Below are 12,454 nucleotides of genomic sequence, written 5' to 3' on the forward strand. Positions count from 1 at the left end.
CCAGGACATTAACTTTCTGTTTTTAAGCCATTCCTGTGTAGCTTTGGCTTTGTGCTTGGGGTCATTGTCTTGGTCCCAAATTGTAGTTCTCTTGCAGACTGCATCAGGTTTTCTTCCAGGATTTGCCTGTATTTTGCTGCATTCATTTTACACTCTACTTTCACAAGCCTTCCAGGACTTGCTGCAGTGAAACATCCCCACAGCATGATGCAGCCACCACCATGCTTCGCAGTAGGGATGGTGTGTTTTTGATAATGTGTGGTGTTTGGTTTACACCAAACATAGCTTTTTGGCCATCAGACTAAATGCTCAATTTTGGTTTCATCAGACCATAGAACCATCTTTCTTTGCCACACTCCCATAAAGCTGCGACTGGTGAAGCACCCGGGTAACAGTTGTTGTACGCACTGTCTCTCCCATCTCAGCTACTGAAGCTTGTAACTCCTCCAGAGTTGCCATAGGTCTCTTGGTGGCCTCCTTCACTAGTCCCCTTCTTGCACGGTCACTCAGTTTTTGAGGATGGCCTACTCTAGGGAGATTTACAGCTGTGCCATATTCTTTCCATTTTTTTGATTAACTTAACTGTACTTCAAGGGATTTACAGTGACTTGGAAATTTGTTTGTATCCATTTCCTGACTTGTGCTTATCAATAACCTTTTCTCAGAGTTTCTTGGAGTGCTCTTTTGTCTTTGTGGTGTAATTTTTGCCAGGATACTGACTCACCAGCAGTTGGACCTTCCAGATACAGGTGTATTTTTACTGCAATCAACTGAAACACCTTGACTGCACACGGTGATCTTCATTTAACTAATGATGTGACTTTTAAAACCAGTGATGTTTTGGTGTGTCATTTGAAAAGGGGGTGAATACTTAAGCAATCAACTAATTTCTGTTTTATATTTAGATCATTCTGTAGAGATGTGTTTTCACTTTGACACATTAGTCTTTTACTATTGATCAGTGTCAAAAAAGCCAAATTAAATCTACTATGATTCAATGTTGTAAAACAATAAAACATCAAAATTTCCAAGGTGGTGAATATTTTTTTATTGGCACCATATATGTGAATGAGTTGAATTTATTCACACTGAAGAAAAAGCAGAGCTACTTATAAATCAGTTAACTTAAAATTGGGTGAAAAGTTTTGTTGGACTTTGTAGTCAGCAGAGCTGGGTGACATGGTTTCATGTGGACAATGGTTTTTGGTAGGAAGTTATTCTGTACAGATTTATTGAATTTATTTTGTGGTGAAAATTGCCCCTTAGTGCAAATTCAGATGAAAAATAGCGTGAACACAATATTTTCTGTACAATAAATGCCTTCAATTTCTGTTGAAGTTCTACAGGGGCTTCATGGGTTCAGATGACCTGCCCTGTAAAAATGCGACTTTACATAAATTGTACTATGCATTTTTGAGGAATTTTTCAGGATTATAATTGTTTTATGATATTCATTACTGAATGGATACTATGCACTATACTATTATTAGATTGGAGCATAACTTGGGCATATATGCATAGGTGCATTTTGTAAAGTTAAGCCAGGACATGGGGATACAGTGAGTAATGGTCCTGGGAGAATGTTGTGGAACAGAGAGACCAAGGTGTACACCATTCCATGTAAGTAGCAACACTGGTAGATTGGCAGTGAAGGATGTGTCTGGTATGTTGCCATCATCAAGCAGGACATAGAGCACAAGAAATGGGACATCCTGTCACAGCTCCACAAGATATTGATGAGATCAGACCTAGAATATAGTCTGCAGTTCTGGTGGTTGCACTATAGGAAGGGTGTGATTTAGTTAGAGAGAGTGCAGAAAGGATTCATAAAGATTTTGCTGGGACTGGAGGGCTTGATTTATATCAGGGAGAGTTTGGGTAGACCAGGGTATTTTCATGCTTGAGTGAATGAAACTGAGAGGCAACCATGGACGTTTATAAAATTGAGTGGCCAAGATAAGTTGGATGGTCATGGTCTTTTTCTTTGGGTAGGAGAGTTTATAACTAGTGGGCATTGTTTAATAAGAGGGGGAAAATTGCCTGAAGGGCAATTGTATGGCTGGTGCAATGTGGAGCAATCTGCCACAGGAAGCAGTAGATGCAGAAGTGATTACAGTGTTCAAAGGACATTTGGACAGATAAATAAATGGTAAGTTTTAGACAGATATGGGCTAAATGCAGGTAAATAGGACATGCTCAAGAATGGCACCTTGGTCAGTATTGACGAGTTGGGCTGAAGGCCCTGTTTCTGTGCTGTATAGCTCTGATCCTAGTTTAGTTATGGGTACTGTTAGAGTGAATACTCAATGAAATAGAATTATAGCAAGTGTGTCCAGTGTGATATGATATGGTGGCAATCAAAAAACAGTAGTTTGATTTTCAAAGGAATCTGTCAATTTAGTTCTCAGGAACAAAACCCTGGAGTAACATGGACTGTCTGTATTCTGTTTAAATTTCAAAGTTGCTGGTGAACGCAGCAGGCCAAGCAGCATCTGTAGGAAGGGGTGCAGTCGACGTTTCAGGCCGAGACCCTTCGTCAGGACTAACTGAAGGAAGAGTGAGTAAGGGATTTGAAAGTTGGAGGGGGAGGGGGAGATCCAAAATGATAGGAGAAGACAGGAGGGGGAGGGATAGAGCCAAGAGCTGGACAGGTGATTGGCAAAAGGGGATACGAGAGGATCATGGGACAGGAGGTCCGGGAAGAAAGACGGGGGGGGTGGACCCAGAGGATGAGCAAGAGGTACATTCAGAGAGACAGAGGGAGAAAAAGGAGAGTGAGAGAAAGAATGTGTGCATAAAAATAAGTAACAGATGGGGTACGAGGGGGAGGTGGGGCCTTAGCGGAAGTTAGAGAAGTCGATGTTCATGCCATCAGGTTGGAGGCTACCCAGACGGAATATAAGGTGTTGTTCCTCCAACCTGAGTGTGGCTTCATCTTTACAGTAGAGGAGGCCGTGGATAGACATGTCAGAATGGGAATGGGATGTGGAATTAAAATGTGTGGCCACTGGGAGGTCCTGCTTTCTCTGGCGGACAGAGCATAGGTGTTCAGCAAAGCGGTCACCCAGTCTGCGCCGGGTCTCACCAATATATAAAAGGCCACATCGGGAGCACCGGACGCAGTATATCACCCCAGTCGACCCACAGGTGAAGTGTTGCCTCACCTGGAAGGACTGTTTGGGGCCCTGAATGGTGGTAAGGGAGGAAGTGTAAGGGCATGTGTAGCACTTGTTCCACTTACACGGATAAGTGCCAGGAGGGAGATCAGTGGGGAGGGATGGGGGGGACGAATGGACAAGGGAGTTGTGTAGGGAGCGATCCCTGCGGAATGCAGAGGGGGGGGAGGGAAAGATGTGCTTAGTGGTGGGATCCCGTTGGAGGTGGCGGAAGTTACGGAGAATAATATGTTGGACCCGGAGGCTGTTGGGGTGGTAGGTGAGAACCAGGGGAACCCTATTCCTAATGGGGTGGCGGGAGGATGGAGTGAGAGCAGATGTACGTGAAATGGGGGAGATGTGTTAAGAGCAGAGTTGATAGTGGAGGAAGGGAAGCCCCTTTCTTTAAAAAAGGAAGACATCTCCCTCGTCCTAGAATGAAAAGCCTCATCCTGAGAGCAGATGCGGCGGAGACGGAAGAATTGCGAGAAGGGGATGGCGTTTTGGCAAGAGACAGGGTGAGAAGAGGAATAGTCCAGATAGCTGTGAGAGTCAGTAGGCTTATAGTAGACATCAGTGGATAAGCTGTCTCCAGAGACAGAGACAGAAAGATCTAGAAAGGGGAGGGAGGTGTCGGAAATGGACCAGGTAAACTTGAGGGCAGGATGAAAGTTGGAGGCAAAGTTAATAAAGTCAACGAGTTCTGCATGCGTGCAGGAAGCAGCGCCAATGCAGTCGTCGATGTAGCGAAGGAAAAGTGGGGGACAGATACCAGAATAGGCACGGAACATAGATTGTTCCACAAACCCAACAAAAATGCAGGCATAGCTAGGACCCATACGGGTGCCCATAGCTGCACCTTTAGTTTGGAGGAAGTGGGAGGAGCCAAAGGAGAAATTATTAAGAGTAAGGACTAATTCTGCTAGACGGAGCAGAGTGGTGGTAGAGGGGAACTGATTAGGTCTGGAATCCAAAATTCCAGACCTAATCAGTTCCCCTCTACCACCACTCTGGAATCCAAAATTCCAGACCTAATCAGTTCCCCTCTACCACCACTCTGGAATCCAAAATTCCAGACCTAATCAGTTCCCCTCTACCACCACTCTGCTCCGTCTAGCAGAATTAGTCCTTACTCTTAATAATTTCTCCTTTGGCTCCTCCTGCTTCCTCCAAACTAAAGGTGCAGCTATGGGCACCCGTATGGGTCCTAGCTATGCCTGCATTTTTGTTGGGTTTGTGGAACAATCTATGTTCCGTGCCTATTCTGGTATCTGTCCCCCACTTTTCCTTCGCTACATCGACGACTGCATTGGCGCTGCTTCCTGCACGCATGCAGAACTCGTTGACTTTATTAACTTTGCCTCCAACTTTCATCCTGCCCTCAAGTTTACCTGGTCCATTTCCGACACCTCCCTCCCCTTTCTAGATCTTTCTGTCTCTGTCTCTGGAGACAGCTTATCCACTGATGTCTACTATAAGCCTACTGACTCTCACAGCTATCTGGACTATTACTCTTCTCACCCTGTCTCTTGCAAAAACGCCATCCCCTTCTCGCAATTCCTCCATCTCCGCCGCATCTGCTCTCAGGATGAGGCTTTTCATTCTAGGACGAGGGAGATGTCTTCCTTTTTTAAAGAAAGGGGCTTCCCTTCCTCCACTATCAACTCTGCTCTTAAACGCATCTCCCCCATTTCACGTACATCTGCTCTCACTCCATCCTCCCGCCACCCCATTAGGAATAGGGTTCCCCTGGTTCTCACCTACCACCCCAACAGCCTCCGGGTCCAACATATTATTCTCCGTAACTTCCGCCACCTCCAACGGGATCCCACCACTAAGCACATCTTTCCCTCCCCCCCTCTCTCTGCATTCCGCAGGGATCGCTCCCTACGCAACTCCCTTGTCCACTCGTCCCCCCCATCCCTCCCCACTGATCTCCCTCCTGGCACTTATCCGTGTAAGCTGAACAAGTGCTACACATGCCCTTACACTTCCTCCCTTACCACCATTCAGGGCCCCAAACAGTCCTTCCAGGTGAGGCAACACTTCACCTGTGAGTCGACTGGGGTGATATACTGCGTCCGGTGCTCCCGATGTGGCCTTTTATATATTGGCGAGACCTGACGCAGACTGGGAGACCGCTTTGCTGAACATCTACGCTCTGTCCGCCAGAGAAAGCAGGATCTCCCAGTGGCCACACATTTTAATTCCACATCCCATTCCCATTCTGACATGTCTATCCACAGCCTCCTCTACTGTAAAGATGAAGCCACACTCAGGTTGGAGGAACAACACCTTATATTCCGTCTGGGTAGCCTCCAACCTGATGGCATGAACATCGACTTCTCTAACTTCCGCTAAGGCCCCACCTCCCCCTCGTACCCCATCTGTTACTTATTTTTATGCACACATTCTTTCTCTCACTCTCCTTTTTCTCCCTCTGTCTCTCTAAATGTACCCCTTGCCCATCCTCTGGGTCCCCCCCCCCCTGTCTTTCTTCCCGGACCTCCTGTCCCATGATCCTCTCGTATCCCCTTTTGCCTATCACCTGTCCAGCTCTTGGCTCTATCCCTCCCCCTCCTGTCTTCTCCTATCATTTTGGATCTCCCCCTCCCCCTCCAACTTTCAAATCCCTTACTCACTCTTTCTTCAGTTAGTCCTGACGAAGGGTCTCGGCCTGAAACGTCGACTGCACCTCTTCCTACAGATGCTGCTTGGCCTGCTGCGTTCACCAGCAACCTTGATGTGTGTTGCTTGAATTTCCAGCATCTGCAGAATTCCTGTTGTTTATGTTTAAATTTGATATTTTTCCAGCAAATAGAGACAAATAGCAAATTCTGCAATATCATGCCTCCATCATGATGGGCCAGATCTCTGACATTCATTCATTTCTGTAGAATCTGACCTCGAACTTGCTGCTTCCAAGTCTCTCACCTCCTCAGACCTTGCCATCTGCCTGTGCAATGCATGATTTAGAGTCAAATGTTTTTCCAGCAGGCCATTCATCTGCAGCAATGAGCTGCAGCATATCAAATCATGTCAATTGAAGTAATGTTGGTTGGGTTTCAATGGGCATCTGGACCTTGATTGTGGTTTGCCTGCAATCATTCTGCAACTCGTTGACCTGACTGAGTAAGGGATGATTGATGCTCTTCATGGAATTCCTTGTATTCCTTGGATTGTACAGCAAAGAGAGGGGGAGCAAAGTAGTTTGTATAATGTTTTAATCTGTCTCTTAGATTGCATAATGACTGCAACATTGTATGAATATTTTCTTCTTTATCTAACCTCTGAATATTACTTTGCAGTTGCGCCTGATACAATTAATAACCATGTGAAAACCTGTAGAGAGGAACAGAAGAATCTGCACTTTTTTGCCCCAGAATATGGAGGTAAGGAGCAGATTACAATGTGATTTAATCCACAAGTCAGATTGGTTATTGATTTTTAAATAGGGCAACTTCACTATTGCTTGCAAACAGGATAGAGTTTAAAAAAGGACCTAGTGCTTGAGAAAGGATAGTTTATTTCATTTTTGCATGCCATTTTCCAGTTTTTCTTGATTCTTTCTCATACCTTGTAGAAAGCAGTATCCGAATAAGTAGGTTTTTATTTTGGCTGCATGTGGGATGTAGTCAATTTAAAATCTTGCCAGCTGCTTTTTTTGCAATTTTTCACTAGTACTGGAGTCAAGCGTATGGTATCCTTCCCATTCTTATCACAGCTCATTAGTTAAAAATTGGGGGGGGGGGGCGGCATTCAAAGAGAAAATACAAATTGTTTTCCTTCTTTACATTTTTTAAAAAAGCTTTTCTTTCCTTATCAAACTTATTACTGTACAAGTTCATTCCATAAATAGAACTTTCTTATTGCACATCTACAAACTGTATTTTGACATGCCCTTTTTAAAAGGACACTTCCTAATTGATCATGTTTTACAAAGGAGGAAATATTTGTTGAATAGTGTTTGGGTTTATTCTGGCAAAGCCAGAGAATTCAGACTTCTGCCTTTTCCCACTAGCCAGTTTTGCTTAACAAAGTTTTATCTATTTGCTGAAGTAGACCAAAACAGTGAATGATTCCAGCAGTTTTACTTCAAACTTTACGGGCAAGGAACATTATTTTGGCCGCCTTTTCAACTGAGAAACCTTGTATTAGATGAAATAAAAATTCAGACACACCATAAAGGACATGTCCAATTTTGTCTTTCTGTGTAATGCTGCACAATGTTGATAGCTACAGTAGAACATCCTGCAATTACAATTTTAACTTGTATAGTCTAGCTATACAATGTCCCTGATCATCTCCATTTTATTTTCCCCACATTCTCATGAATCCCTGCCCCTGCAATATTCTACTACACTTCATTACAAAAGAGCAACTTAAGCTGGTTGGTTAATCTCTCAGCCAATGACATTTTTGGGATTTGAGAGGAGACCCACATGGCCATAGGAAGAATACGCAAATGCATTGAAGACAGCTCCAGCCATCAGGGTTGAACTTGGTTTGCTGGAGCTATGAGGTAGCACCTCTACCAGTGTTTAGTGCTACAGTGTACATTGCTACTATGCTGCCCACAAGCCTAGCTAATATTGTCTAAGTTGGATTGATTCTCATCCCTAACAAGTTCTTAAGGCATCTTGCACATTAGGTCTTGTAAAAAGGAAATTAAACTAATCTTAGAGGATTTTTGATTTCAGTTTGGATTTTAATGTTGCATATTGAAAATGCTAGAAGTAAAGTAGAAATAAAAAGAATTGCCATTGCCAAAACCAACTTCCAAAAAATGAAACCCATTTTTACCAACAGACACATTTCTATAACAACAAGGCTTAGGCTACTAAAATGTTACATCTGGTCAATCTTGCTGTATGCTTCCGAAACATGGACTAAAACACCAGAACTCCAAAGAAACTTAGAAGCAACAGAAATGTGGTTTCTTAAAAGAGTGCTGAAAATATTATGTAGAGATAGGGTAACTAATGAGACGGTACTCCAACGTGCCCATACAAAAATATCTTTAATGAGAACATTAAATGAGAGGAAACTTAAATTCCTGGGCCATGTCATCAGAAAGGGAGAAATAGAATGTCTTACATTACAAGGCCGTATGCCTGGGCAACGCGGAAGAAGAAGGCAAAGAAGAAAATATATGGACACTGTGAAAGAACTAACAGATCTAAGTGTACAAGATATCATTGACGCTGTGTGGGATCGTTCGATGTGGAAAGCCATGATCCCCCAAGCGTGTAAATCGCAAGGCACATGAAGAAGCAGACTAAAAATGTAGGTGTCATAGCAGCTAATGTAAAGCTTTGTAGTGGCAGCAATTATGATAGGGGTTCAATTTGTGCTGCTGTCTGTAAGAAGTTTGTATGTTCTCAAATTTATTCGGGTGAATTTGTTTCCTTTGGGTGCTCCAGTTTTCTCCCACATTCCAAAGATGTGTAGGTTGTGGGCAAGCTATGCTGTCACTGAAAGCTTGGCAACACTTGCGGGTTGCCCCGGCACAATCCCGACTTGAGTGGATGTAATATCCACGCCAGGACCATCAGACTCAAAACCAGTTACTTTTCCCCAAGTGATCAACACCCCCACTCAGTAACTCCACCACTACTTATTTATTTCCTGTCAATTACATTGTATCCTGCCTAGCATCACTTTATGGACATGCAATCAATCTATGTATATAGGATCTTATTTATATTTATTATTTTAAAATTATTACTGTGTTGTCTTTTAGTGCTATGTTGAATCTGGAGTAACAATTACTTTATCCTCCTATACACCTGTGTACAGGAAATAACTAAGCAATCTTGAATATTAGTCTTTGAAGTGTATGGAATTTATATTCTAATGCTGGTTATGTCTTTTATAGCTGTAACAAATGTGACGACGGCTGTTGATATTTATTCATTTGGAATGTGTGCATTAGAGGTATGTTGTAATTATGTTTGAAAATTACATTTGAGGGAAGGGAGAAATTAAATGGAAATGTGTGATGCTTTAAGTTTTTTTTGCAAAAAAAAAACACCCCAGAAAATTGTTTCCTGTTCCCTTGATCCTTCCATATGGAATCTCATCAGAAATGGTTCCTATTTTATATAGGGAATTTATATCTCTGCTGATGCAATATATTTTAATATAAAATACAGCAATATATTTTCTCTTTAGCTGCCATCATTCATTTATAGGCCGGCTGGTGGCACAATGACATCAGCACTGGACTCTGGAGCGAAGGCTCTGAGTTCAAATCCAAGTCGGGCCACCCCCTGAGCACACTTTCCGTCCATGCCGGGTTGAGCGTCGAGCTAGTCACTCAACCTCGTAAAAAAAAAAAGGGGAGGGGGGCCGAGTCAGGAACGTTCATATCGTGACCCGGTTAATCTGAAAGGAGACCAATCCTGACACCACGCGCCAGACAAGAATGGCTGACTGTCTGGTGCAACATGCTAAAAAAAAAATTCATTTATAATTTTCGCTTGTCACTGTCTAATAACTGTCTCAGCCTGAATAACGTAGATTTCAGTCCATTATAAACTAAACAGCTTTTTCAAGACACAGAGCAATTTCCTTTTGGTAGCTTGATGACATTCAGTCGTTCAAATCATAGTCATAGAAGCTTGCCCCCCAGCCCAATTTTTCCAGGCTGACCCTGCTGTCCATCTGTGCTAGTCTGATTTTCATGCATTTGGCTGATATCCCTCTAAATGTTCCTGTTTATTAACCTGCCCAAATGTCTTTAAAATGATGCAATTATATCTGTCTCTACAGCTTCCTTTGGCGGCGTGTTCCACATATCAGAATTAGGTTTCATATCACTGGCATATGTTATTTTGTGGCGGCAGTACAATTATAATAAACTATAAATTACGATAAGTATGAAAAATTAAAATAAACAAATAGTGCAAAAATACGGAAAAATACTGAATTCGTGTTCATGGGTTCAGTGGCCAATCAGAAATCTCTTGTCTTCAGGCTCCTATACCACCACCTTGATGGTAGCAATGAGAAGGGGTGTGGCTTGTGTGAGGGGGATCCTTAATGATTGGAGCTACCTTTTGAAGGTGTCCTGGATGCTGGGGAGGCTAGTGCCCATGATGGAGCTGGCAAAGTTTACAATTTTCTGCAGCATTTCCAGATCTTGTGTAGTGATTCCCTTCATACCAGATAGTTAGTTACCCACCACACTCTCCGGGGGGGGGGGGGGGGGGGGGAGGGGGGGTTCAGGGAAGAGTTGTGCTTCAGGTACTTTAAAAGTTTTTTTTCCTCATCTCACAAGCTTGTGTCCTCTAGCTTTAGACTCCCCTACTCTGGGGATAGACTGTTACCCTCATGGCTGATTGTTACCCCTTTCAACCTCATTCTACTGCCTTCTCCCTGTAATCTTTGATGCCCTGATTAATCAAGAACGCATCAACTTTGCTTTAAATATACCCACTGCCGTCTGTGGCAATGAATTCCACAGACTTGCCACCCTTTGGCTGAAGTAATTTTAAAACAATCTACCTTATATAAAATCATGAGGGCCATACATACTTCAATTAGTGAGGAATGGGAAATTCTGTTTGGGGGCAGCTGAACTTTTGAAGAAAACAACATTTATCTCAGATGGCACTTTTGTACACAGGAAACTCTCCCTTTAAAAATGTATTGATTCTGTGAAGTTCCAAACCACTTGCTAGTTTGCTTCTAAGCCATGTCTGATTTGACCTTGGCCAGTGGAAACATCAAAGCCCAGTGGGCACACATGAATGGATGATGAGTGAGCATTCTGTTAGCACTCAGTTTTATGGAGTGATGCTCTTGTACAAAAGCATCTCACAATTTAACTTTTGGTCTATATCTTTTATACTAGCTACTGCTGAAAGAAATTGGAAAACTTAAGCTGTTGTGATCTTGGAATGTGATCAGGTTATGATACTGCTTTTTATTGGGAGATGTGCCTTTTATGGGAGTATACTTGTGATTTATTGCTTTTAATTTGAAGGAAATTAGGGAGATAAACAAAAGGTCGTAAATACAGTTTTTGCATTAGTACTTTCGTCTCAATTAGTTGAAGTAGACTTTGTCCAATTTGGCTGAATTCATCAGTCACTCCTTGCTCTTCTAGATGGCAGTATTGGAGATCCAGGGTAATGGAGACTCGTCCTATGTGTCACAAGAAGCAATCAATAATGCAATTCAGTTACTTGAAGACACTCTACAAAGAGTATGTATTGCAGTATTTTACTGAATTTAAGCGCAATATTCATTCACTCAGTTGTGAGCTATGGATTTAGTTTGTAGTTTCATTGGACCATGTTTTAATTAGGCCACATGAAAACTCATCTGCATGGGGGCATTTGTGATGGTACTGAACTTTACTTTTGCTAATGCGACTAGATGTCGGTGATGGAATCAGGTGGTTTCAGATTTTAGATTTCCACTTCATTTAAATTAACTTCGTAAGTGTGTGCACTCATTATGTTGGTTAAAATGTGTGGAAGGATGTAAAACATTCTTCAACAAGTTCTTACTTAATATGGAGACATACATTTCTAAGGCATGGTGCAGTTGTTTGTGAATTTAATATCACACTGAAGCCCTGAGCCAGTCATTAACATCTTCTGAATAGAGTTGGCATGGTTAGATGCCCATCAACTCTTTTCTCACCTGGATTCTTCTGCCACACCCTACACTTAGTTAATCAACCAGCATGGTTTTGGCACCATGAGGAAACCAGAGTACCCAGGAGAAATCTGTCATGAGGGAATGTGATAGCACCCAAGGTCAGGATCAAACCTGGGTCTTCAAAGCTGTGAGATGGCAGTGACATTCTTCCACCCAAAATTTCATTTGGATTACTTGATTCAAAAGAACAAAATTATGATATGATGTGTTTAAAATTTGTAGATTTCCCATATTATGTTCATTGCTTTTCATTATTGATCAGCCCACCACCCCACTTTGAGAACCGTTAATTAAGTACTTCTGTTAAGCTGCTTTAAGTACAGATTTTTCATTTAATTTCTTCTTGGCCATGACTGTTTCCAAGGTACTGGGACTTTATTGGCTATAACTTTTCAGCCATTGGTTGAGGACATGGTTGATATTATCTAACTCATTTTATAGCATGCACTTGGCAGAAATCTGTTCAGTAAGTTTGAAATAGGTTAGATCAGTGATTTATGTTGCAGATTTATGGAAACAATTGAATATTTACCATAACCTAATTTAAAACTACTATTTAGATATACTGTTTTTGAGGGTGGGGTATTTTCAAGTGTTCATTCATAAGGATTTGGTTAAAGACTATA

At 42.3% G+C, this 12,454-nt stretch overlaps 1 protein-coding gene across 1 annotated transcript in view; it reads left to right on the forward strand.

Annotated features, from left to right (window-relative positions):
- Window positions 1-12,454, forward strand: part of LOC140201540 (nuclear receptor-binding protein-like) — a 102,055-nt gene that overhangs the window by 74,202 nt on the left and 15,399 nt on the right. The window contains exons 7-9 of the mRNA XM_072265809.1: window positions 6,464-6,547; window positions 9,034-9,092; window positions 11,269-11,367. Coding sequence (XP_072121910.1) covers window positions 6,464-6,547; window positions 9,034-9,092; window positions 11,269-11,367 — 242 coding nt within the window. The remainder of the gene's footprint in view (window positions 1-6,463; window positions 6,548-9,033; window positions 9,093-11,268; window positions 11,368-12,454) is intronic.

This window comes from Mobula birostris, chromosome 8, assembly GCF_030028105.1.
Source record: "Mobula birostris isolate sMobBir1 chromosome 8, sMobBir1.hap1, whole genome shotgun sequence".
In the NCBI taxonomy this organism is placed as follows: domain Eukaryota; kingdom Metazoa; phylum Chordata; class Chondrichthyes; order Myliobatiformes; family Myliobatidae; genus Mobula; species Mobula birostris.